This window comes from Cygnus atratus, chromosome 23 (assembly GCF_013377495.2).
Source record: "Cygnus atratus isolate AKBS03 ecotype Queensland, Australia chromosome 23, CAtr_DNAZoo_HiC_assembly, whole genome shotgun sequence".
In the NCBI taxonomy this organism is placed as follows: domain Eukaryota; kingdom Metazoa; phylum Chordata; class Aves; order Anseriformes; family Anatidae; genus Cygnus; species Cygnus atratus.
Genome location: NC_066384.1, coordinates 3,313,568 through 3,339,577, shown reverse-complemented (window position 1 = coordinate 3,339,577; position 26,010 = coordinate 3,313,568). Strand labels below are relative to the sequence as shown.

At 53.6% G+C, this 26,010-nt stretch overlaps 1 protein-coding gene across 5 annotated transcripts in view; it reads left to right on the top strand.

The window, feature by feature from the left end:
• FHL3 (four and a half LIM domains 3) overlaps positions 1–22,548 on the top strand; it is a 28,287-nt gene extending 5,739 nt beyond the window's left edge. Inside the window, exons 1-6 of one of the 5 annotated variants that reach the window (XM_035561993.2) lie at positions 618–679; positions 18,804–18,988; positions 19,068–19,242; positions 19,846–20,015; positions 20,331–20,517; positions 20,898–22,548. In XM_035561993.2, coding sequence (XP_035417886.1) covers positions 18,833–18,988; positions 19,068–19,242; positions 19,846–20,015; positions 20,331–20,517; positions 20,898–21,049 — 840 coding nt within the window. In that variant the 5' untranslated portion in view covers positions 618–679; positions 18,804–18,832 and the 3' untranslated portion in view covers positions 21,050–22,548. Of the gene's footprint in view, positions 1–617; positions 680–6,732; positions 7,343–18,294; positions 18,714–18,803; positions 18,989–19,067; positions 19,243–19,845; positions 20,016–20,330; positions 20,518–20,897 lie in introns of those variants that run through there. The other 4 variants (XM_035561996.1, XM_035561997.1, XM_035561990.2 and 1 more) reach the window with 4 other exon arrangements.
• Positions 22,549–26,010: the final 3,462 nt, after the last annotated feature.

Sequence of the window (26,010 nt, the reverse complement as noted above, 5' to 3'; positions counted from 1 at the left end):
GCTGTGCTCCTGGGCAACCTTTGTTCTCCTGCAGCAAGGAAGTCTTACTGCTGAAATGAGGCAAGACAGGGTGCTTCTCTTCCTCTCCTGGGAAAAGCACTCCTGAGCCACCTGTGGTGTGACTTTCCTGAGAAATACCCTTTCCAGATGTGGAGATCTTGCCGCTATTGAAGTCTGAAGCGGAAATACTTCCAGTGCTGCCTGAACATGTTATTTAGGTCAATTGGAAGGAAGAAGGCATCGTGAATCAGAAAAGGGGTTGGAAAAGGAGGGAGGTCATTAGGTAGTGCCTTGACTTCCCCTGCCAATGCAGGATTTTTCTCTGCTGGTGTTAGAGATCACATTTGTTGTCTTCTGTGCTCTCTGTATGCTCCTGTAACTGTGAGTAACTGGACTGGAAATAGAAGACCTCAAACAAAAGCCTTGCCTTTATCTCTCTGCATCAGTGTATCTCTTTCCTGATGTATTAACTAATCTCTCTCTGAAATGGAGAGATAAAGCAAGGTTTCCTTATTCCTCTGGAAAACAAGCTACATCAGAATAATTGCTCTGACTACGTCCATTTTGGGTGAATGAGTCTCCAGAAGATGCTTTTGTGGAGGCACAGTCATCGCATTTTTGTGGCGACAGCTCTCTGGTGGCGAGCTGGCAGAAGCAGCTCGGGTGACTTTCCCCCCAGGTAAGTGGCACCGAGGGGCACAGGGAGTAAAGCAAAGCCAACAGCGTGAGTGTGTTGGGTTGGCTGTTGGGCTGAAAGGTTGTCAGTGATGGTGGGAAACCTAAAAACGTCCTGCATGGGCAGGGTTTCACTGAGTGCTTTGTTTCCCTTCCCAGAGGAAGCAGCCTGAATTTACCCATTGCTCTGTAGAGACCTGTAGGCTAAAACAAATTATTCTTACGCAGTAGAAAACACTGGGACCAGCTTAACTGATGAAGCAATTTGCCAGCATTTAGCCTCAAGGTCCCTAGTCCCTAAGGGCTTTCCAGCGTAATGACTTGAGCCGGTTTCCCAGAAAGATTCTCTTGAATATGTGCTGTTGGCAATACTCAGGCTTATTACTGGCCTTTTTATTTTTCCAAGAGCCAGCTCTTGTTAGCTTCGTTCTCACAGTATTGTTTTTTTTTCTAGAAGAAGCTTTTGCTGGCTCTTCCAAACTATCACATGGGAATTGCTTACTAGCTTAGATTTATTTTTTTTTGTTTTGACCCAAAGCTGCGCTTCACTCCCCTCTGTAACACTGCCAACATCATTTCCAGTCTCTTTTAAGCATATGTTTTGCAATAATATCTAAACTCTTGGCTCCAAATAACCGCCTTACAGAGAGATTCGTATCTTTTAACAAAGGAATTGAGAAGCTAATAGTGAGAACAAAAGCAATATCTTGAGAGCCTTTAAGCCTATCCTGACCTTTCCCAAAGGCCTTCAGCCCAGGCTTCTGCATCTAGCTAGCAGATGGCAGAAATCGGGGTGGCCTTTGGTCAGTTTGCGTAGTCCTCTGCCCCGTGCCTGCGTCTGCTGGAGATGTGCGCTGCACGTTGTTGCCATCTGGGTTTGAGTTGCTATTCTTACGATCTCCAGGGAGCCTTCTCCAGCAGAGCTCATCTCTGATGGAAGTCCTCTTTGGCTGACCTCGCGCTGGGGCTCGTATTAGCAGTGTGGATTTTTGAGATGTGACATCAGCATTCTTTGCAGGAAGAAAGCTGGCTTGGGAGATGTTTTGTCATGGCTGGGAAAGGATGGTGTGCTGCTTGCCAGCTGGGCTCTCCAGGTATCCAGCTGGGTACCTGGCATTAAACTAGATAGCGAGGAGATCAACGTTAACGTTTTCAAAACTACAGGAGAAACAGCTACAGGAATGCAAAGTCCTTCACAAAACCAACTGAAGAACTGCCTTTTTGCAGTTGGCTAGATGGTCCTTGAAGGTCCCTTCCAACTGAACTGTTGTATTCTTTGCTTTAGATGGTGGGAAAACTTGGACGTCTAGGGGGGAAGGAAGTTCTGCAGAGCCAGTCAGGAAAGTAGCAGCAGAGCTGGAAGCATACACCATATCTTCTGGCATTAGAAAGCTCCTCCTTGGTTTGTGTCAATGCGTGGCTGGGAGGCTGTCTCTGATCTGCAGAAATAAGGATTAATGGTTAGAAATTTGGCATCTTTGGGAGTGAAATTTCTCAAGTTAGCACGTTGCTCAAGTTGGGTTGCAGGTGAGTTGAGAGAAAAGTTGCAGTTGCTCCATGTGTTTTTATATTTGTTGGTTGTTTTTACCCCATTGATTCTTGTTTTGTATTGCAGTAATAGCACAGGTCTGGAGGTTGCAAATTTCAGTTAAATTTGTGCAAAATGGCTTTGGGGCAGTTTCTGCTCGGGAATCTTTATTGTTGTCCTCATAAATATAAAACCTGATGTACCAGACTGAAATAATGCAATTGGAATGGATTCTCTGTGTTTCCTAATCCCTCTGAACTGTGATTCTTAAAACCTGTATGCATTCTGTCACACAGGCAGAATGAGGCCTCCGAGAGGTGTGAATAACAGCCCTTGGCAGTGCTGTTTACCAAAGTTGAAGCTCAGTTGGGTCCTGGATGTTCTGACCTGCCCAAGTCACAGGTCATCCATTCGCACCAGTTGCTGTCGTGTCTGGCAGAATATGTGGCATTGCTTTTTAAAGACTTTGTTATGCAGGGACCAAAAACGGATCAGAAGATTCACATACTCCATGAAGATCCTTTCCTGATGTTGCGTGCTGTGTAGCCACTTTTCCTCCAAGCTCTTTCCAGCTGGCCTCATCTCCGTGCTGTTCCGAGGGTTTTACCTTTATTGCACGAGGGAGCCCGAGGCTGTGGTGTGCTTTTTCGCTCATCCTTTGGCAGGGCGGGCGGTTGGGATGTGCTGGACCTGGAGCTGAGTCTCAGAGTGGCAAGGGAGATGACTAACAAGTGGCAAATTAAAGAGAGGGGAGAGCTGGGGGGGTCCTGGCAGGAGGCAGTGTCTTTATCTGCATCTACATAAATGGCCCGATTTTCAGAGGAGCTGGGAGCTGACTTTCAAACAAAAGGTGCTTGGTGTTCCTGCAGCTGAGATGCCAAGATACACGCAGGCTGCCAAATACCAAAACAAGACAACAACAAACCCCAAATCCCTCCTGACCTCTGTTCCGAGGCTGTAACTGCTCTGGCTTGGACAAGCAGCCGCTCAGGTGTGGATGGGCCCTCGGGCCGCGCTGTCCCGCAGGGAGGCTGCATCCCACACCGCGTGCTCAGAGGCCTGTGTTCGCTTCTAAATCCCAACGCTCTGTGCTTCTGACACTTTGTGATGGATTGCTGAGCACCGAAACACCAGCAGCCATTTGTCTTTGGCTCCCTCCTGCCTCTTTCAGCCCATCCTCAGTGAAAAGCCTCGCTCTTTCCTCAGCCTCTTGAACTCGCCAGCTGTGTGCTGGTTGGAGCTCGCTTGAGGCTCCTTTTGATACCAAATCCCAGCAGAATTCGTGGGACGGTCCCGAGGAGGCTGCTCTCCACGTCTGTCCTGCTGCAGCTTTGTCCCTTTGTCCTGGTGTGAGGGACGCCGGCTGGGCCGGCCAGCCCTCGCTCGGCCGGGCTCTGAAGCAATCTTAGCGGAGTTAGACCTGGCAGATGGAGGCCTCTTACCTCACTCCACAAAAATGCTTTGTTATTGAGAAAATGGAAACTGTCTGAGGTTTGGGAGCTGAATAGAGTCATTGGTGTCTGTTTTAACCGCAGTTTGGTGGTGGTTGCTGAAAGCTCCCCTCGCTGAGCAGTACCCTTTCCTACACCCATAATCTTCAAGTCATCGGAGAGCTGCAATGATTTAACTCATTAGCTGAGCAAATGCCGAATACTGTTGCATACTCTGCAGAAACTTTGCTAAAACCTCAGCATCTTCCAGCAAAAGAAACTTGGCTGGCCAATATATAACCCTTTGCAAACTGTTGCCCAGAAAAGTGATCCCTGTGTGTACTAAGCTGAATTCATCTCTCTCTTAAGATCTCAGCAACTTGATTTATTATTTTTTTAAAAAAGTATTAAGATTATGCGGGAGCTTTTGGGGGAGAAAAGGCATGCATGAAGGCTTGTGTTCTGTAATCCCGTAACATAGATATCTGAATCCCAGTTCTGAAGAGAAGTTTCCTTTCGTCAGTGATTTTTAAAAGTAGATTTCGGCACTGGGAACTTGGGAGCCTAGGAGAAAAAAAAAATAAAAGTAGGGATTAAACTATTTGCAAGCTGGTTTTCATATTGCTCTGAGACTTGGGTTAGTCAATACAGAATAGCATTAACCTAAATTCAAGACTTGTTTTAGTTAGTTAACAGATATTTGTATGCATTTGTGAAGCTGGTATCGAATACCTCCTGCTGAGAAGATTGCTTAAGCATTATTCACCAAGCACCCTAAGAGAACTGAAAGAAGCAGTGTTAGAGTTTTGGAAATAAAATGAGCACTTTATTTATGTGTTTTTAAACTAATGAATCTTAGCAGGCCAAACGAATGTCTTCCAGCTGCTACAGATGTTTTTTACATGACTAAATATTTTGGTGCATAGAAAAACCTAGAATACTGGAACCACAAGATATTAAATATTTAATTATTACCCCAGAATGTAAATATGGTCTTGATATTTTGAATTTGCTTACCTAAATTTCAAGTGCTTACTTAGAAACTCCTCAATTAATATGGTTCTTATCTTGTTATCTGGGAAGAAGAGTGACTACTCAGCATCTCTCCCAATTTCTTTAAATATCAGAGTGGGTTTTAGTTACAGTAATTTGCTTAACTGGAGAAATCATCCCAGCTGTTTCAGGCAGAACCCAGGATCAGTATTTTAGCTGTAATGACCTGTTTCCGTTCTAGATCCCTGCTTTCTGTGGGTTTACAGTGTGACCGTAAAAATCCTTTCCAGACTGAGCTCTGGCTCCAGAAGTCTTTGGGAGAATTTTTAACATAAAATGCAAATTGTAGAAACAATTAGCAGTTGATTTTTCAAACCGTATTTTACCAGATAGTAGCCCACTCTGGACATGTGTTATTCCTGTAACTCTAAGGCAGCCTTATTTCTCGAATGATCCAAGCCCACAGGATTTCCCTCATGTGAGTATATTAGAGGGTAGGTAATTTCTGTTGCTGTTCAGATGGTGGCTGCAAATCATGCCATTTTCCACGAAAATGGTGTACGTACTAGCTCAGTACTGCTGGGGAGAAATGTCGGTTTTGTTTTAGCTCTTCTAATGAAACAAAAGAAACTGTATAATAATACAAATGTCTATCTGGAAGGCATAACCAGCATGGCTGACGGCAAAAAAAAATCCTCTTTGAGGTCTGCAGCTGATGGCAGTATTCCTAGACAGCGCATATGATGCGAGGATGGTAAAAAATCAAGCAGCAGCAGATCCTGGACTGTCTCTGTGACCAAGCACGCTTGTCAGGGTCATGATCCCAAGTACTAGCTTAAACTTCTGGCTTTTGCCAGGCTTTTGACTTCCTTGGAATTCCACCGCCCTCATTTAAGGCAGAAACAGCTTTTTCTGTTCTTAGGAATTAACAGTTTGAACTGGGGTGTAGCTCTGGGTGCTCCACTGCTGCCCTTCAGCTTTTCACCTTGAAAGCCCAAAGTTTCAACACCAGGAGCAACTAGCAAAGGCACGGTGTTGCTTGGGTGAAAGATCTAGGGTGCAGATTAACTGTACATTGCAACTGCACAGTACTGGGTCTGTCCGCCTCTTCCTTTCTTTCTCCCCAGCTTCTCACAAAGGGTTCCGTTTGCGAGATCTGTTTGGACATAGGTCTGTAGCATGCGTGAGTGGGCGTCAGAGTTTCCAGGCTGCTGCATCTCAGAAGGAGAAAGAAGCTTTCTGGCTTCAGTACTGGCCAGGGACACGGATCTTGGTTCCATTTTTAGCTCTGCCAGGTTTGCCCTATGCCAAAATCCTCCGAGGTGCAAATCCCAGGAGGGAGATGAAATAACTCCCTGCCCTGCAGGTGTTGTAAGGGTAAGTAGTGTTTCTGCTGGTGGCAGCTGTTAGGGAATCGATGAAGCAAAAATCCTGTGAGATGTACGGGATGTCAGGTCTGTGGAAACTGAACACTCTTACGTTTATGGTCTTGCACTGGATCATCATACATATTTGTGTTGTTTGCAATAGGGAGTCAAGGAGCTAACGTACTTTCTAAAGAAAGAAAGCTAATCTTCAGTTTGTGTCCTGGGTGAGTATTATTTATTACCTGCCTCTTTTCCGAGCACCTAGAAATTTTCAGAGAGAAATGGCAGCAATTAAATTTTAAGGCATTTCAGTGGCTACCTTTAACTGAGTAAACACTTTTCTACCAAGAAAATTGCTGTGATGGCTAAATCAGAGGGATCTGGAATATGTGGGGTAATAGAGGTACTTACTAAAGAGTCATTAGTAGCAGAAAGTACACAGTGTTGCATCTAACTCAGCCAAGGGAACTTTTATTTCTAGTATTTCTCAACCCCGTGCAAACATCATGTAACTCACGGGAAGATTAATTCTGGCCCATTGGGCTTGTATAGAAGTCTTGGATGTGTTGCTTTTGGAGAGCCTGAAGAGCTGTATGTGGAAAATCACAAACGCACTTCAGGTTGGGGAAGGTGTCAGGCCGTAAGCACAGAGTGCATCATGCTTCATGCTCCGAAACAATGACTCAACCAAGGAATGATGAAATGTGTGTTTTCAGATCCTTGCTAGCTTTAATTTTAGAAGAAGAGGCAGAGCAGAACTCTGAGTAAGAATGGGAAAGGGCAGTTTAGAGGTTTTGAATAGTTGTGCCTCAGACTGGGCTGTTGGAATAGCACTGACCCTTTCCAGTGAAAGTTCGGCTGCTCACTTCGTTAGCACCTGGCTTGGGAAGTCAGGCTAATAATGGTGTTTGTTAGCATTTGACTTTCTGTTAGGAGTGTTGCTTGGTTGTTCTCTTCTATCGTCAGGTCATTGAGAAATAAAGAGAGTTTGGAAGTGAATTTTATTTAACAAACTGGAATCAGGAATTCCTGTGCCTCTCGTGAAAACTTGGAGTAACTCAAATCGTGAGAGTCCAATTTCCAGTCACAGGCAATGAAATTTGAACCTGTGTAGGAAATGCAATCCCTGTGCTGATGTCACCCTCTGGTTTATGATGTGACTGCTTTTGTTTCTGGGCAAGCACTCGAGCGTTTTGCTGGCGAAGTGATGATTTACTAGCGAGAGCCCCTCGCTCGCCGCACCTGCTCTGACTGTCTGCGGTGGGAGTCAGCCGGAGAGCCGCCCTCGCGCTGCTGCTGCTCTGCCTGGGCTGGGATTTGGGCTGATCCATCGCAGGCAGCAATGCAAGGTAACAGAACCGCTCTGAGGCTTCGCTTCCCTGGGTTTGCCGGTTTGGGGCAAATAGTCGGTAAATCAGGTTGGGTCTGCTGGGTTAGGGGAGCAGAGGAGGGGTATTCGGGTGTCGGTGTTTCCTTGTTGCAGGGAAGTCTGTGATCCTCAAACCGCAGGAACGTGCAAACAGCTTTGGAAACTCCTTAAATCTAGGCAGAGATTTGCTGTTGCTTCCTTCAGTGAATGAGTGGGGGGCATCGCCTCTGCAGCTAAGAAATGGGGCGTTGCTTCGTGTCTTCTGCTGCAGGGGCTAAAACAACTCTTCTTGGTCTTTACGTGAAAGCCTTGGTGAGAGGGGCTTCTGAGAGTTACGCTTCTGACCTTTCTGTTCCGTTGTTACCCATGGCAAATCTGTTCCACAAAGTTCTCCTCGTACATCCCAGACTTAAATCGGAGGACGAGGTTCTGTGAATGAGCCACGGGCCTGGAGCAGGGGCTTTCTGCTGTTGTTACTTACTGTTCATGGGTGCTTTTGTGTGTGAAGGAGCACTCTTCATCTGTTCCTGAGTTTTCAGGCGGTCAGCACATGTGCTTCGCCCTGCCGCCTGCCAGCAGCAGTGCTCGGGGTTGTGCAGGCTGAAGCGCTGCAGAGCGGTGGGCACAAGTTCTGAGGTGGGCTCATCAAAATATTGGAAACTCAGCGTTTAGCTGCGTGACACAAAGGCACTCACACCTGATTTTGTGAGCATTTGTGCCCACGTAGTCTTTTGGACGTGGCAAGTTTCCCTTTCGTAGGTACCCCCAAAGACTCTGTACCTCCAACTGTTGCAGCACGGCAGGGCAGCAACTGTAAAGCTTGTAGCTTTCTGCAAATTTCCTTTTAGTGCTTGCAATGACACGTTAGGTAGAGATTTTATGTAAAATACATGATAATTACAAGCGATGGTTTCTGTAATTTAAGATGTGCAATATTTAAGAGAAATTTGGAAAGGTGTCGGCGAGAATTTACCAAGGAGACTTGAGTGCGTGACCAGCTCTGTGTGGTAAACACAAGTGGCACCCAAGGAGCAGATCACCTAGCAGAGAAATCGTTAGCCGCAGAAGGTAGAAACTTGGTTCACGTCTACATTGGCAAGATAGTGGCTCAACGAGATCTTCCTCTTCCTACGGCCCCTGCCTGACTCTTCTCTCGAGGGCTCAGCTGCTGTCCTTGGAGAGCGCTGCCTTTTTGCTGGACGGCTGCAGCTGGCTCACGCAGCATCTCCCAGGCAACAGGGGATCCTAGTTGTGTTTCGGGCCACGAGCAAGCAGTTCTCGGGACGGTAACCTGAGACAATTTGCCTTTGCCAGGATTCAGTCCTTCCCCAGATTTAGAAGCGCTCACATGCTGCGGGTTACAGGGCTGTAATTGCCTTTGCTTGCAAGGGACACCAGCAGCTGTAAAAAGGACTCCAGGCAGAGGCTGCCCTTATTTCTCATACGATATCCTGCAGAGGCAAAGAGGCCCACGGTTGGTGATGAGACAGCGGGAGGGCAGCTGCGTGGCACACGAGGGACACGGCAATGTCTCCCTGTCACCTTGCTGACTTTGGCTTCACTCTGTTGATTTTGCATGCAGGTGGAGAGCCCTGAAAGGGCAAAACTGCAGGGGTCACAGTGCAGGCTACCTTCCTCTATATATCTGGTTGTTAACTACAAATGCTGGGGTTTGGGAGACAAGGATTCAGCTGAAAAAGGGAATATTTTGACCAAATTAGGTGAAAAAATTCACATTGCCCTTTAAGTAATAGGCATGCATTAAATAAAAGGTGTCTGTTTTATGTGTCTTTTCCTGCTCCTGTATGTCAAAGTTACTTTGTTTATTAAAACAAGAGGAAAACAAATGAAATTGAGCTGACCCTTAACCAACAAAAGAGCTGCCAGGCTCTCTGGAGAGGACAGTTAATAGGGGATTGGGCTCAGCACACACAGGTCTGCTTCTCAGCGCGTTTGCTCAAAATGTGCACCGTGACTGCACGTGTCCCGCGCAGTCTGTCCACAAGCCCCTGTGCATGCTTGCTTAGAAGCAAGCTCGAAGCAGCCCCGCGATTGCCTCTGTGTGCAAAACAGAGGTGTAATCTTGTAGGTACCTTTTATTCAGGGACTACAAAAGGCTTCGTAAACGCCGATTTGAATGATTTATCTGCTCAGAAATAAGAGTGGCTTCAGCCTCAATTTAAAAAAACAAAACAGCTGTCTCTAAGGGAAGCAAAAGTTCAAACTGCAGCATAAGGCTAGAATTGGAAGAACTTTAGGGGAACAAAGCAGAATTCTTTTATTTTGTAGTGATATCTGTGCTGAGATGCACTGACCCTCAAAGCAAGCAACTAGAGCAGTCTGATTCTTTTTTCTGCGTGGAGGCTGTGATGCCTGTTTGAATTGCAAGGTCCTTGTGTGCTGGGCAGATCTAAGACGAAGGTAAATTGGCTGCAGCGCGCACTTAGTCATTTCCTGCCAAGCTTTCATGTTTGAATTCTCGTGTACTGGCTATGACCTTTATTTCATGGGGCGAAAAGAGATTTTGAAATGTTATTGCCGGAGTCCTCAGCTCGTGCAGCTGGCTGAGCCGTCAGGCATTTATACGGCCGTGGACCAAGCGTGCTGGGGTTTATGGGCATAAATCAGTTCAGTCCAAAATTAAACTTTCATTGCTAGATAATAATCCTAACAACATGCCTTCTCTCTGGGACTCCCTTTTTGTTTCTGTCACCGCCAGGGTGTTACAGATCTCCCTGGGTTGCCGCATTTGGAAGATTTAGGACGTCCTGGGCTCCGAGCAGCACAGCTCTCTCTGGGGTTGTGGCGTGAGCGTGTTTTCCTGTTTGCTCTTTGTGGGCACATGATTGTTATATGTTTGCTTTGTGGAGGATGCTGCCTTCGTGCAGGGGGCCCTGTTCCTCGTGCAGGGCTGTAATCGCGGCGATGTGTGGTGGGATGAGGCTGCAGAGCACAGAACAAGAACAACATGCTGCAGCAGGGCGGTAACATGAGGCGCCGTGCACACAGCTTGCAATTTCGTGTGCATTTATATATACTCCCTTCATGACTTTCTTGGTGAACCCTCATCCAGTTACGGTCCCTTCCCACCACCTTTTCTTGTCCATCACTTTCTAATGACAAGGGCAAAGAAGGTTCACAGATAAACTAATCCACCTCTAAGCAACAGGCACTTTCCAGATTAGCTCCTGCCTAGACCTGGTATGAAACCTGGGCCCTGGAGGCCAGCCACTGCCCGTTAATTTGTTTTGTATGGTCGATGACTATCTTTAGGGTTTGTTTGCTTCCTTGCATTGCTGTTTGTTGCCAGTAGAATGATGGCTATGAACGTATGGTGTCCGCAGTATATCTGAAAGCCCTGCGCAATAAACGCGTTCCTTATTCTCGCCCAGCTTTCTAACTGAAAAAGGAAAAACAAGGAAATTTGTGGATTTGCCACTGGCGGACTCTGCAGACGGGATTTGTCAGGCACCCCCTTGCTGATGGCGTTTTTGCTGGTGCTGTTGAGGCTGAGGCTCCCCGGGCAAACAGGAGTTGTGAATGCTCCCGTGCTGGGAGTTTTGTGCATGGTGGTGAAGCCCGACGCTGGCAGTGCTGCTGCTGAGCCGGTGCAGTGTGCGCCGGTTGTGCCACAAACGAGGAAAGCCCAAAGCTCAGTATGCACATTTTTGATATCAGTTACCGTAACATATCCTTCCCTTAAATGCAACGAGGGGAGAAGGGAGCGGGAGCGCTGAAATCAGCTGCACGCTTGCTCCTTGCTCCATTTGAAGAACTGCTGCAAGCTGCCGCTTCCCCGGGCTGTGAGTCCCCGCTCCTCTGATCGCACCGAAGCTCCCGCGCTCGGTCACGCTCCCTAAAACTTGGCGCCGGCACCTTTCTTCCAATTATGGTCACCCTGGCCATGTCTGCAGCTGCTGTCCTGCAGCCGGTCACCAGCTTCAGCAGCGGTGTTCGTTGCAAGCTGCTGCTGCCAGCAGCTCCTCCTGCTCGGTCGGTGTTGCGCAGGGCAGGGGAAGGTACCTGCGGCGGGGAGCTCGGGCCAGGCCGTCTCTCATCTCCCACACCTCTTGGGAGGCCTGCCAGAATCTCCTCTGGCACCTTCTGAAGCCACCAGCTGGTAAACGAGACTTGATTTGGCTGGGGAGAAGTTTCTGCTGTGTTCCTATCGAACTCCTCTGCTCTTGGACTTCTTCCTGGAGTTAAGTGGCCAGCTTGAAGCGCGACGGGTCCGAGCTGCCCAAGTGGTTTCCACTCCTGATTTCCTGCTGTATGTGCAGAATTTGCTTACTTTGTATATGACTTTAAATCAAATTAACAGCCGATCTCTTAAACAAACGCTCAGCTTTCATGTCAGCAGAGTGACTTGGCGTGCTTGTTCTGAAGGCATCCCAACAGCTCTGCTGCTGGTAGCTGTGCCTTCAGCCCAAGCTGCTGTCTGAAGAGGCAGGATTTTGTTCAGGACGATTATCAGGGCCATTAGTTTGTTCTAATACAATTAGAAGTGTATTACTAAACATCTGTGAGGATTAATCAACCATTAATTACCATTAATTAATCCTTACAGGTATTTAGTAATACAGTTCTAGCTCTGAAATTGTTCTCTCCTTTCTTCCTGGGCAGAGTTTTTCATTTTCTGGTTCTGCAGCAGGGACTCTCGAGCCTCTTTCTTTAACCCTGGTAGAATTAACTTTCCCCGAAGAAAATAAGCCTGGAGGAAGGGCTGAACGGGGTGTTGCCTTTCTCCTCGTCAGCCCGCTCTGCTGTCCCTGCTCGGGTTTTGGAAGGTGGGTAGATGCAGTGAGGGTGGGCACCCCCGGGAAGCCTGGTGATTCTCACTGGGATGGATCTTCTCTTTCCCTGCCTCCAAACCCCAGGTCTTCATGCTCAGCCCTGTGAATGCTTCCCCTCGCGGCTGGGCTCAGTGGGCCTGCTCTGATAGGAACAAGCTGGGGAGGAGAGGGACAGAAGTAGCTCAAAAACAAGTGCAAAACAAGGTCCTGGCCCTGAGAAATTGCAGTTTGAATCTCAGATGGGCAATCCCGCCTGCTTTTCCACGGTGGGATGGAAAGTTGGAATCCCTTGCAAATGTGGCCTCATTAAAAAGGTTCTTTCTTTAAAGGACAAATGTCCCAGTGTGTACAAATACAAGCTCGGAGCTTTGTCCCATTACCTTGTATGGGGATGCTGCTTTGTGAGAGCCTGACTTGCTAGCAGCAGGTTTCCTTTCACATAGGAAAAGTTTTGTTTTGTGTGTCCTTATCTTTGGAGAAAGAACGAGGAATTTACTACCAGGGGATAAAGGTCTACGAACTCGTTCGTGTTTTGAAACCAGAGTTTTGGAGCTCCTTAGGACCCTGTGCTTCCCCACCACGTCCTGTCCAGGGGCACAGCAGCTCGCTTCTGGGGGTACCGAGGTTTCTTGAAGACCCCGCCAGGTCTACTGGAAAGTCTGGAAGCACCTCACGGCCAAAACTATCCCCACACACAGGAGACTCGGCGTGCAGTCTCTCTAAAGTTTGTTGGCCTTCCTGGGAGATCTGGCCCATCATTTATGGTGTAATTCAGAAATTTAATTTAAACTTTAAGAAATCGTTGCTGCTTTCCAGGTCTTCTGAGTGTATGTGGTCTGGCAGAACCCAGCAAATACTTAGATCAGGCAGCAGTGGTCGTTTTGCTCCCAGAATTTGCTTCTTGTTGGTGTTGCAAGAAAGTGTGAAAGCACAGGAGGGAGCCTGGCCTCCTGGAGACGGTGCCGAGCTCCTGCAAGCTGCGGAGATGCCTCTGCTGTAGCTGGCTGCGAGGTGACCTCCTGCGTCCCTTGTCCTCCGCCTCCGTGGAACGATGCTGATAAGGACCATAAAAATTGGCATGCACAGCGTGCCACGTCAGTAACGTATAAAATGACACAGATGCTTCCTTTCTGGTGTTGGAGGCAGGGACACCTCTTGTTGTGCTTACCAGCGTCGGGCTTTCTCTCTCTGAGGTCTTCTCCTCACATTGCATGTGTAACCTCGCTCTTCAGCCTCCCCCCTTTTTGGGAGGCTGCGTTTAGGCAGGATCGGACCCCATACACCCTCCTGGCACCCTCCTGCTGCCTGCAGGCAGCGTGGCACAGCGGTGGTGGCCGTCCCCTGCACCACGGGGTCGTTGCCACCGCTGAGCTGGGGCTGGGCGCGATGTCCCAGCCGCGGCTGCGCAGTGGGATCCTCTGGGCAGTGAGGGCTGCCGGTGCCTGAGAGTTTCTGGTAAGATCAGACCGTGTTGGGGACAGTTGGGCTTCTAGCTCTTATCTTGATCTACATCTTGATGTGTTGGGATGAGCCCGTGGGCTGTGGTTTGGCACTTTGAATGGAGGGCACCTCAGATCTTTTCTGAACGCTCAGAAACCTCAGTTTGCCGTCCTAAGGCTGTAGTAAAATCAGGCAACAATCGAAGCCGCCCTCGTGCCTTGCCAGCTGCCTTAACAGTTTCTGCTGCTGCTTCCTCTCGACGTCTCAGAAGCTGCCTGCCGTGCTGAGCTAAGGATTCTGCCGACACTTTTCCACGTGCAGCACGGGGTGCAGCCGTTTCGATCGATCTGCAGCAGAGCCCAGAGCAGCCCACGACAGCCCAGGGCAGGTGCTGCAGCTCTGTCGGGCACGGACACGCACCAGGGCACGGCCGTGTGCCGTACGCCCGGCTGCTCCCTTTCTCTCCTGCCTCCTTGCAGGCACGCTGCTCCTCGCCGCCGTGCCCTTGGGCTGCCCGTGGGGCTGGAAGGGAGCTCGGAGGTGCAGCCGCGGGCAGGAAATGACTCAGGGGTGCTCGGAGCAGGCGGGGAAGGCTTGATGCAACAGCACTGCCCGTGGGCAGGCTGGATCCGGCTGCCTTACCCTGGCAAAACGCTCGGCACCGTCCTGGCAAGCTTCCCCCAACCTCTCGCCTGAAAGGCGGGGATGTTGCTCCCGCCGTGCCAGGCTTGGAGCTCGTCGGGTTGGGAGCAGAGCGAGGGGGCAAAGGCGGAGGTTGTGGTGCGAGTTGGTGCAGGGAAGCCGGCCCCACACGGCCCCATGAAGCTGCAGAAGCGGTGTCAGGACAGGGGAAGGTTTTCGGTTCGCAGCATAACACAGGGGCCAGCGCTGCTCCCCTGAGCGAGCAGCTGGTTTCCCTTTTAGGGCCGGCGAGAGGCAGAAACAATTTCGCATGGATTCCAGGACCCGTAATGGTTCTGGAAAGCCAGCAGGAACAAAAAGCGTTCTTCCCCTCTTCTGACCTTGAAGCACGCCCAGGACCGTCTTTCAAAGCCTCCTCCCTGGACAGTTTCGTCCTTACATGGGGAGCCTGTCCCGCAGGGCCGCGTGTCTGTTTAGGTGTGAAGTGAGACTGCACAAGGGGGAGGTGAGGATAGGCAGGAACCTGACACACAGAGTCAAAGACAGGTCTGTTCCTGCGCCCTGGAAAGGTTAAGTGTTTCCTTTGGAATAGCCTTGTGCTCTAGGATGGCTTCGTGGACGTGACCTGACAGCGACCGCGGGGCGCTCGCTTCGCCGACCGCAGGAGCCTTTGGGCTGAAGGAGCTCCTGGTAGTGGGAACTACCCCCGAAGGCTGCTTAAACTCTGAAGGGTTTACACGTAGCAGAAAGCCTGGCCCTGGCCCTATCCTTTGCATAACAGGACCCCGGTTCGTAGACTTTAATGTCACGGTCTCCCGGGGCTGTCGCTGAGCCTCTGCTGTGCCACCACGGGCGGGGACAGAGGCCCGGTGTTACGGGCACGCTGCTCTCTAATTAGAAAGTGGCCTCTGCTGCGTGTCCTTGGCGGATCGCTGACCTTTCTCATACGTGAAGTTATTCCGAGCTCTGTTCCAGACTGATCAGGTTTGCATCCCGGCGCACTCAAAATGTTGTTTGTGAGAGGAGCTCTTGTTGCCAAAGCTGTTTGTTCCTGGGCACAGGAGAGGAACCGAACTTCCTTCCCTCCATAAGCACAGCTATATCGGTCAGGAGGAACGGGCAGGCAGCTGGCAAGCATATATCTGTTGTTATTTTTGCCCTTAGACAGTGAGACAGCTGCGAGAACACCCCGTGTCCAGCTCCACCGTCCCCGTGTGCGACGGACCAGGTCCTGCAGGCACCGCGCTTGTCCTGCGACAGGCAAACAAAAGCTCCCTTTGCAGCTGGAATCCCCTCGATTTGGGCAACTCCTTGGCTAGCAGTGGCAGGCGTCACTTAGTCAGCCTAGCTGCCAGTGTTTGCAGGGTGGTGCGGGCTGCAGGGTATGAGCAAACGCTAATTAGCACGCATAGTGACTGCCTATATTTAGAAGTGCCTGCTAAATCTGAGCATCAATTAAAGTGTTTTGGTTTTTTTTAAGCTGCATTTTAAAAACTCCACCTCTTTTCTTTATGAAAGGAGACAATTTCCAAGTTCCCCATTTGTAAGAACTGTGGGGTTTTTACAACTCCTTTGCTCTCTTTCTTTCCTCTCCCCTTCCCCTTCGCCTTGAACTTGGTCCCCAGCAGTGCCGTGTCCGCGGGGGTGAAGATGCAGTTTGCTTTGGCGTGGGGCAGGGGTTTGACACCCCTGCCCGGTGGTGCATGCGCGACCAGAACAAAGGGAGCAAACAGATTGCTTCCTCGCAGCTTATCTAACGCAAATAACTCTGATCAAACTTCCTGGGGCTGGTCTTTATTCTCTGGAAAGGGCATCGCGGAGTCCGATCCCGTGTGCTCTCACGGCAGCCTCAGCCACGCGATGCTCAGCGCTGGCTCTGCTGACGGTCCCTGCACCCCCAGCCCGCTCAGACCCTGTGGCTGGGACAGCAGGGACCGACAGGGACAGACTGGTTTTGGGGAGAATCCGCTCAAAGCAGGGGCGAGCACAGCCCGAGAGGAGCTGGATGGCAGCAGTACCCTGCGGAGCAGCCCTTTGCTCCCAGTGCACCCAGTTCTCCCAGTTCAGGGGCTTCAGCAGGCGTCCTGCCAGCAAGGTGTGGCTTCGGACGATGCTTTAGGGGCTAACCAGGATTATCACTTTCAGAAGGTTTGCCCAGTTCTTGCTCCCTCCTCTGTGTTTGCTCGGTGCTGTGCACCCTGCAGCACCGGGTGGCACCCAGGGCGCTGCCCCAGTGCTGCTGGTGGGTGCCAGGGGCTCGGCGGTGCCAGCTGGCGGTGGCAGAGCAGGGGCTGGCACTGAGAGCAGCCCGGGTGACAAACAGCATTTGGGACTGAAAGGTTCCTGTCCTGTCACTTTTGTTTTTAAGCCCTCTTTTGGTCACAGCACTCGCTCAGCTGCCGGGGGGGGAGCGGGGGTCGTGCTGCAGGGCCGGTGTTTGTGCACCCGCTGCTCGCCTGGGGCCTGCTGGGCGGCACTGGGTGCCGAGGGTGCGTGCGGGGCTGGGGGCCGGGACACTTCTGGGGCAGCAGCACCTGCCTCGAAAGGGTGGGTCGGGGCTGGGGGAGCCCCCACCGCCCTAAGCAAAATTCGGTGCCTTGCTTTGAGGCTGGGGACGGGGAGGGACGGCCTCCAGGCTGGGGACAGCAGCGCTCGGGAGCTGAGTCCATCTCACCAAGGCTTCTCCCATCCAGTTGTTTTTCCTCCCCTGGTGTTTTTTGATGCCCTCTGACCCCGTGTTTTAGGACCACGGAGATAGCACAGCCCATTGAGCAAACACGGTAGCTCCTAGCCCCGGCGGTATCACGGCTCGCAGGGCAGGAGTGCTTATTAGAGGCCCTTTTATTACAGACACACCTTGGAAAGTTCCTCTCCTCGGCAGGGCTGGGAGGAGGAGGGTGGTAATTCAATTTTCATTCTTCGCCAGCGAGAAAGGTCCCGGGTGGCTGCAGGGAGCGAAGGCAAGCGGGGCGGCGGTGGGACGCGGCCGGGGGGCGCGGGAGCTGCTGCCCCCGTGCGTGGGCACCGTGACGGGAGGGTGCTGGGAGGGCAGAGCCGAGGCAACGGGGCCGGCACCGGCACCCACCGGGCTCCTTGGGGCAAACCTCCCCGAGCGCCTGCCCCGTCCCAGTCCCAAACTGGGAGCTGCCCGGGCCGGCTGGGGGCCGCGGAGCTGCTCCCACGGCAGGCGGCAGCTGGGCAGCGAGAGCATCTGAACGGGGACTTTGTTCCCCGTCCGCCGGTCACGTAGCCATGTGGGAACACCAGATTTATTCCCCGGCAGCGCTATCAGCGCATACCAGGCTTGACAACAGCTGGGAGCCGTGGAACTTGCCCAAGAATAGCGCTGGGGAGCTCGCTGCCTGAGTCAGAGCTGTCTGGATCAGCTCCTGCCCCGCGGGGGCCTCCCAGCATCAAGGGACGGCCGCTGCCGTGGGGGAGACCCTCGGGGAGGGGGGCGCGGGGTGGCGGGGAGCTGCCGGCCCCACCGGGCACGGGGCTGCAGACGGGGCCACGCAGCTCCTCTTGGAGCGGGGGGGGGGTTCCTGGAGGAAGCTGCAGCGTGCGGCTCTGCCGCTGACTGCTCAGATGTAATTCCCTGGGCTTGTCTACACTTGACAGCGAGCTGGTATTGCAGAAGGGTGTGAATTTGCAAGCGGAGAATTCCATATTTAGGAATAACCAGGTTAAAGCAGGCAGCAGGAAGGTGCTCTGGCTCTGGAAAGGGTGTTCCAAGGAGCGCGCGGTTGTTCTGCGCGCCGCTCGTCCGAGGGGGAGAGCGGGGCAGCGCGCGGTGTCTGAGCTGCCTGCAAAGCCCGAGCGCCTCCCTGGCTTGTAAAACACCCGTCCTCCCCGGCGCCTGCTCCCTGAAGAGGGTTTGTAGCTGGAGCAACATGTGCAAAGAGCTTTGCTGGGACGTGGCTTCGTAGCCGGGCACGGCGCGGGGAGCCCGGTTTCTGCTTCCCCACGGAGCAGCTGTAAAAAGTCCTGGAGAAGTTCCAGCGCTGGAAACGCTGACAGCTAGGTCAGGCGGAGCATCGGCCCGCGAGCCGTCCCCAGGAATCCTGCCTGTGGTGCGGGGCCGTGCTGGCAGCTCACGGGGGTCTCCAAAGGGGGCCGGGAGGCGGCTCTCCCTCACGGTGGCTGCTCTGGTGTGACAGCGGTGCCCAGAGTGCACGTGGGCCCGCTCTGGGTGCTAAATCAGAACTTCTCCTGCAGAAAAAATCTTTTGGTTTCGGTCGTCCTTTACCCTTTGCTTCCCAGCAAGGAGAGGGGCAGCGGGAAGCTCACCCCCTGCCCACGCGTCTGGGTTTCTCCGGGCGGTGCCTCGGTGCCTACGTGATCCGGGTGCTGAACGCGAGCGGAAACCTGGGGCCAGATTCAGCCTCGGCCCTGAGCGCCTGCGGGCGTTTTGGAAATGCGTCCGACCTGTCCCGACAGCGGCCGGCCGCTCGTCGGCCACACGCAGGGTTTGAGGTCCTTGTCCCGTGGGCATATCAGGGGCTCTGCAGGGACGTCCCGGCAGCGCGAGGCGGTGCTGAGCGAGCGCCTCTGCCCTTCTCCCAGCAGGTGAAGGAGGCCCCCAGACCGGCACCATGACGGAGTGCTTCGACTGCGACAACTGCAAGGAGTCCCTGTACGGGCGCAAGTACATCCAGATGGACAACGGCCCGTACTGCATCCCCTGCTACGACGCCCACTTCGCCAACACCTGCGACGAGTGCAAAGAGCTCATCGGCCACGACTGCAGAGTGAGTACAGGACCCGTGCTGAGCATCGTGGTCCCCGGTTGCTCGTCCCCCCCTCCCCTCACCTCGCTGTCCTCCCCAGGAGCTGTACTACGAGGATCGCCACTACCACGAGCACTGCTTCCGCTGCTTCCGCTGCGACCGCTCGCTGGCCGACGAGCCCTTCACCTGCCAGGACGAGGAGCTGCTGTGCAACGACTGCTACTGCAGCGAGTTCTCCTCCAAGTGCATCGCCTGCGAGAAGACGGTCATGCCAGGTAGGAGCGGGCAGGCGCAAGGGCTGCGGTTTGCTCCCGGTTCCAGCAGCGCTGGACAGGGCTGCAGGCTCCAACGCTGGGGCAGCAAGGGGGAGGTGGATTTCTGCTGCACTGTCAGAGCACAGCACAGGCTGGGCACCGTCTGGCAGGACAGCAGGATGCCGAGGTGCGATCAGCACAGCCCTGTCTGTCTGTTAACCCTTTTCTTTATGGGGAAGTGAGCCGGGGTGGAAATAACAAAGGGTTTCCTGGGCATTTTCTGATGTGTGCTGACAAGAAAGGAAGGAATGGCTGAAGGTGCGTCTCTGCAGATAGCCCGAGGCAAAGGAGTGTCTTTGCTTGGCCATTTTGGCACCCTCTTCAGCTATGGGTTACAACAGGCTTCTCTGCCTTGGCCTGTGCTGGTGCAAGGGGCATGTTGCCACAGCCCTCCCTCTGCTCGTGGCTGCCAGCTGGACCTGGGGACTCCTCCCCAGCCATCTGCGTGGCCCCGTTTGCCTGTGCCATGGTGTGCAGGACCCCGTTTTGTCCTGCACAGCCTCCTGTGTCCAGTGTGAGCGCGCGTGCCCCCTCCTGCCTCTCTAAGCACGGCTCTTCTCGCAGGGTCCCGCAAGCTGGAGTACAACGGACAAACCTGGCACGAGCACTGCTTCATATGCAGCAGCTGCCAGCAGCCCATCGGGTCGCGATCCTTCATCCCAGACCAGAAGGATTATTACTGTGTCCCCTGCTACGAGAGCAAGTTTGCTCCTCGCTGCACTCGCTGCAAAAAGGTACGGCTGGCCTGGCAGCCCGAAACCCTCGTCCTGTGGTCCAGGGCTGTGTTCTCTGCTACGAAGGGGTGGTGGGATGGTGCTGGGGTGGGTCCCCATCTCCCCTGGCTGGAAGGAGAGGACAGGGGACTCCTGGATGGCCCGGCTGCTGCCTGTCAGTGGCTGCTCAGCCCCAGCAGCGTCAGGGACACGCGGGCTGTGCACCAAACATCTCCAAGCCCCATCAGGAAAAGGTTTGGGTGCCAGCACCCTGGCTGACAGCACCTCCTGCCTGGCAGTGCCCGTGTGTCACCCGTGTGCTCTCTCTTCCTGCAGACCCTGACCAAGGGAGGAGTGACCTACCGGGACGAGCCATGGCACAAGGAGTGCTTCGTCTGCACGGGCTGCAAGACCCCCCTGGCTGGCCAGCAGTTCACCTCCCAGGATGACAACCCCTACTGCATCAAGTGCTTTGGAAACCTCTATGCCAAGAAGTGCAGTGCCTGCACAAAGCCCATCACAGGTGAGCGGGATGGTCCTGGTGACAGGGCGCTTCCTCCAGGCAGGACGTGGCCGAGCCACGCTGTTCCCAGGGGGGCTCCTTGGGGTGAAGCTGCCCTCTGCAGCTCACCCACATCCATGTGGTGCTCACACATCTCCACCCCACAAGCTTGCTCAGGTGTCTGTAGGCGCTTCTGCAGCCCAGTAGAATCTGGAGTGAAATCATTTTGCTCCTCTTCACCCTCTGAGAGTGGAGATCCATATTTCAGATGTGTTCAGTTCTGCAGGGTGTTCGGTACCAGAGTGCAGCTGGCTTGGAGATGAACCAAACCCCACATCTATACAGACAGCTTGTCCGAGTGTCCCCAGGGGTTTTAACACTGTGCTCTGTCCCTCCCACAGGCTTTGGTGGAGGTAAATATGTCTCCTTTGAGGACCGTCACTGGCACCATAATTGCTTTAACTGCGCCCGCTGTAACACCTCGCTGGTCGGGAAGGGCTTTATCCCTGACAACGATGAGATCCTGTGCCGCGACTGCAGCAGCGACCTATGAGCCTCCGACGACACCGTGGGGCAGGGGCTTTCTCTATTCTTCAGGGTCTTTGTGCCAGAAACCCCTGACAGCATTTCAGGGGCCGGGCACAAGGCGTAGGAGATGAGGGCTGCCCCCGAACCACGGTGTGTGTTCAGGAGGTTCCTTGTGCCCCTCCCTGAAGGCTAGAGTATGCTATGCTAAGGCTCTGTGCAGAGCCAAAGCTAAATAAAGTTGAAAAAAAGGAGCTTCAAGATCCCCCATTATTTACTCTTTCCTTTTGCTTCCTGTCTGACCGGGCACGAGCTGAGCAAAGGGCGGCAGCAGCGGCTTCAGCGCTGGGCTGCTGGGTCTGCACGCTGGCAGCATGCATTCGCTCCCCTTGGCACAGCACCGAGCCTTCTCTTTTCCCCGGGTGCTCCCCTCGCTCTGCGTGCTGTAAGGCTGCAGCTCCCTGTCCACGCGGCTTGGCCCTTCAGCCCGTGCCCTGGGTGGTTTTGCAGCACAGCCTTCCCCGCTTCCCCGCGCCGCTGCACCGCCCACGCATGCAAGGCTCTCTGCCCTATTTTGGGAGGTTTGGGGACACCAAGGCTGGAGCGTGGCCAGGAGCAGAGCATGTCACCCGATGAAATCCACCTCTGGATCTCTGTAGCCACCTTGCTGCCTGTGTGCCAGGCCCTTTTCTCGGCGTGGCTCGGTGGCAGAGCGCTCACTTAGGAGCAGAAAGGGAGCTGGCAGCGCTCACAGGTCTGGAGCGCTCTGTCCCGAGCCCCTGCCTGCCCCAGCCGTGCCCAAGCAGGAGCCCATGGGTCCGAGCCACTGCTTGTCCCCGAGGCACCTCTGGCCAAGCCCCAGGGACACGCAGGGCTCCATCTGTCACGGTGTCCCCAGCTTGTTCCTGCCAGCGCTGAGCATCCGCGGTGTGCACGGGGCTCCTGGGGAGGGGCTTTGTGTCTCCAAGCCCCTGCTTTGTCCTAACTGCGTACAACAGGACGCCCTGAGCTCACCCAAGGGCTTCTGCCATCCTTGCCTGGTGGCTGGGCTGGCCCGGGGCCCCCCCAGAGCCCCTCTGCAGGGGGGTGCTTGTGCCTGCCTCGTCGCCATCCCCCCTGCTCTGTCCTGCTCAGGGTTACTTGTCCCAGCCCTGCTTTCCTGCTTAGACCGCCACATGCTTCTCTGAAGGCATCTTCTTGTGTTTTTTGTTTTTTTTTTCTCCTTTTGTACTCTTTTGTCATGAATATCTGTCATTTTGTAACCAGCTGCGGGATGAAGGGGCTAGCCCCCCTGCCCAGGATTCATGTAGGAGTAAAAAAAAAAAAGTTATGCATGTTGAAGTGTTATTAACTCTGTATTCTGATCCCTGTTGAACCCTCGTTTGAAAGCTTTGATGCAGGCAAATCAGAGTTTGTGTGTTTGCTACTTTGAGGTGCTTGGAGCAGTCTCTAGAAGGAAGTGTCCTAAACCTCAGCCTCCTGTATGTTTCCTACGGCTTTCCATAATAAACTGTTTTAGTGACACTCGCTCCCGTGTGTTTCTCGAGGGGCAGGGCCGCCTGACGGGGTGCCGCAGCTCTGCTCAGCCTTGTCCTCATCCCTAACCCCACAGAGGGACAGGGCTGCCCCCTCCCCATGCTCCTGCCTCCCCTTCCCCAAACCACATGGGCTGTACCAGTCCCTGGGGGCCAGGACAGAGGAATGGCAGCTCCCTCACCCCGCTGGGGTGCCTGTCTGTCTGCCCGCTGTCCGTCCAGGCAGGCTGTCCTGTCTCAGGGTTGGCTGTGGGGCTCAGCAGCAGCCAGGACACTGGATCGTACCCCACTACACCGAGCAGCTTCCCCATCCCGCGCCCCACACTCCCGGTTCAGGGGGGGCTTTGCTGGGGATGTGGCTGCGGTCTCCAGCTGGGGTGAGCGGTCTCCTCCTGGCAGCCTGCCCCGCAGCACTGTGTGCTCATTACTCACTTTTATCAGCTGGGGAGCCAGTTATTCCCCGAACATCTGAAACTATTTTCCGCAGATTCCTTTTCATTTACTAACAGCTGCCACAGCTTCCTCCGGACTCGACGGCCCCCTGCGCTCCTCTCCATCCCCCGGCACACCGCCGGCAGCTCCCATGGGTGCTGCGATGGGACCATGGCGTTGGCTCTGCGTGTGCACTCTCCTGGCTCCTGCAGACATCACCTCTGGCAGCTCGTGTTGGTTTTTTTTATTATTTTTTTTTCATGTAAGATTTTTGTAGCTGTTGCTGCCCTGTGACCTGCGCTGGGTTCTGGTTTTGCTGCTGCTCAGCCTCAAACAACGAGCAAACAGCTCAGGCCCTGGAGGTTTCCAGCTGAGCCCGTCCTGCAGCAGCAGCACCGCAACTCCTTGTTTCTGCAGCGCTGTTTCCAGGGATTAACCACAAAAGGTTTCTGTACAAAGGGCCCCCGGGCTCCTCTTTCAGTCAGCCTCAAGAGCCTCACGTTTTTAGCCAAAAAAGGAAATGACCCAGCTGCACGTAGCGCTGGAACATCTGGATTTTATCCCTGTCATGAATGGGTCATGGCTGTGCACGGCCCTGTGCCTGATTTACGGGAGGGGGAGGGTGATGTCATGCACAAATGTCCCCCGGGACGCCCGGAGCGCGGGTCTGAAACAGGCATGAAAATATTATTCAGCCGGGCGAGCAGTGCTGGGGCTGGGGGGAGGAGCAGGGAACCTCGCTGGGAACCCAAGGCAGCGCTGGGGGTGCAGGAAGAGCCCCTGGCCTTATCCATGTGCTGGAGCTGGGCTTTCCTGCACCGTCCCGATGGGCACAGCCACCCCAGAGAGGGACGCAGCGGCTCCTGCCCCGTGCTCCCGCTCAGGCTTGCTGCAAGCTTCATTTTCCCTGCCCTTGGGCTGGTTCTCTCTCTTTCCAAGCAGACTTTTCGGCTCCCAGCTGCCTGCTGGCGTTCGCCCCTCTCCCAACCGCGTGCATGTTCGGGCAGCGTCAGGTCATGGCGCCAGCATGGCCTCGCCACTGCTGCAGGTCCTGGGGTAGTGGGAGAGCCGGTGCTAAAGGGTGAGCTGGTCTTGGTCTCCTTTGTCTCTGTTGCTGGAGGGTAGGGATGTGGCTGCAGTGGGGCTGGGCCCTGCAGGCATCCTGCGTGCTTCCCCAGCTCCCGTCCCTTCTTCCAGGCACGCAGCACAGGGCCGGGGAGGTAGGGAGGCAGCAGAAGCTCACAGAGCCAGGTTTGCTCCTGCCATCCCACCTCTCCTTGCAGGAAAATCGTCCCTGCTCTGTCCCCCCCATCAGCGCCAAGCACAGCGGCTGCTCTGACTCTGCCTTCCCAGCATCAGCACGGCTCATCCCAGAGCCTGCCTTCTCCCAAGGGTGCTGCCACTGGGGGTTGAGGAGAAGGGGCCAGGCATCCCTGCACCCACCCACCCAGTGCCGCAGCCCCCGACAAAGACCCGTGTGGCTGGGGGGAACCTTTCTAGATTTCAGCTCCTTACCTTTCCCGGGAAGAAGTTTCATGCAAAGGGAAAGGGAAGAACTCTAAGTTCGGAATCTTATCTCCGTTTTTATTTTTAGATAGGCATTCATGAGGAAGAAGTGACGTACTTAGGGGCAGCCTGTAGTGCAAGAGAGTAGTTAAAGACAATATTCCTACCATCAGGATCATTCTCGCCTCAGCTAATTGACTGTTCCCAGGGCAAGATCATGTTTGTCTGTCATAATTAAGCCCGATTTTTTTGTTGTTTCTTTTGGCTTAAAGTAATTTATTATGCATGGTAGAAAAAATACGAATAATTTATTTACGAGTTAAAATTTAATTATAACTTTGCATTTGGCAGTGGGGGCAAAGCACTGGCATGCTCTCTCCTTGGCATTTAGGGTGGATCTGAAGGGGGTAATTAAAATCCAAGTGAAAGTGGAAGGTCGCAGCCGAGGCCTCTGCGGGAGGACTTCCTCCAGGATCATGTCACTTGGGTGCAGTCACGCTGCCAAAAGCCTGCCGGGCACAGAAGCCTGTGTTCCCCAGGTAGTAGGAGTAAGAACTGTGACCGAAGGCAGATGGAGAGGGAGGCTGCATACCGGACCGGACACGTTTCATTCCTTCAGGCCTGTTCTCGTTCGGACTGTGATTCACAGGAGTGTAACGCTGCCCCAGCTGCTCTCAGGTTGGAGGCTTTCGTCCCGGCCGCGGGCAGGGATGGGCTCGCACCTGCCTGGGGGCACCCGCGGTGCTCACCACATCTCCAGGCGAGCCCTGACGTTGCCCGGGAGCTGCCTCCTGCCTCCAGGGACAGGCAGGGGCAGAGCTTCAGAGCGCTCACAGTGATTTTGAGGAGGATAATTAAAGCCATGACTTTTCCAAGCACCACTTCTTGCCGTCTCTGCAGTGTGGGCTCTGTGGCATGGTGGCAGGGTAAATACATGGAGGGCAGTGCACGGACGTAGGGCTGACAGACACGCTGCCGTGGCAGAGCTGCAGGGTGGCCCTGGGGAGGGGGCTGTGTGCGCTGCCCCTTCGTGTGGGGACACCAGCATGCTCGGCAGCAGTTGTCTCTGCTCAAAGGGACTTTGTGCACATGTCCTGCTGGGGTGGGCATGGTGCTTACACCTGTGCTGAGCTTCTGAGAGGCTTCAAGGCTGCTTCAGGCTGCACCTGTGTGTGCACAACATGAGGAAAGCAGCCTTGCTGGCAGCATTTGGGGCAGGATTTGTTGGCGCTCAGCCCTGCCTTGAGTCCTGTGTTCAGCTTTGAGCCCCTCAGTACAAGAAGGACATCGAGGCCCTGGAGCGTGTCCAGAGAAGGGCTACGAAGCTGGTGAAGGGCCTGGAGCACAAGTCCTGTGAGAAGCGGCTGAGGGAACTGGGGGGGTTTGGGCTGGAGAAGAGGAGGCTCAGGGCAGACCTCATTGCTCTCTGCAGCTGCCTGAAAGGGAGGTGTGGGGAGCTGGGGGTCGGCCTCTTCTCACAGGTAACCAGGGATAGGACCAGAGGGAATGGCCTCAG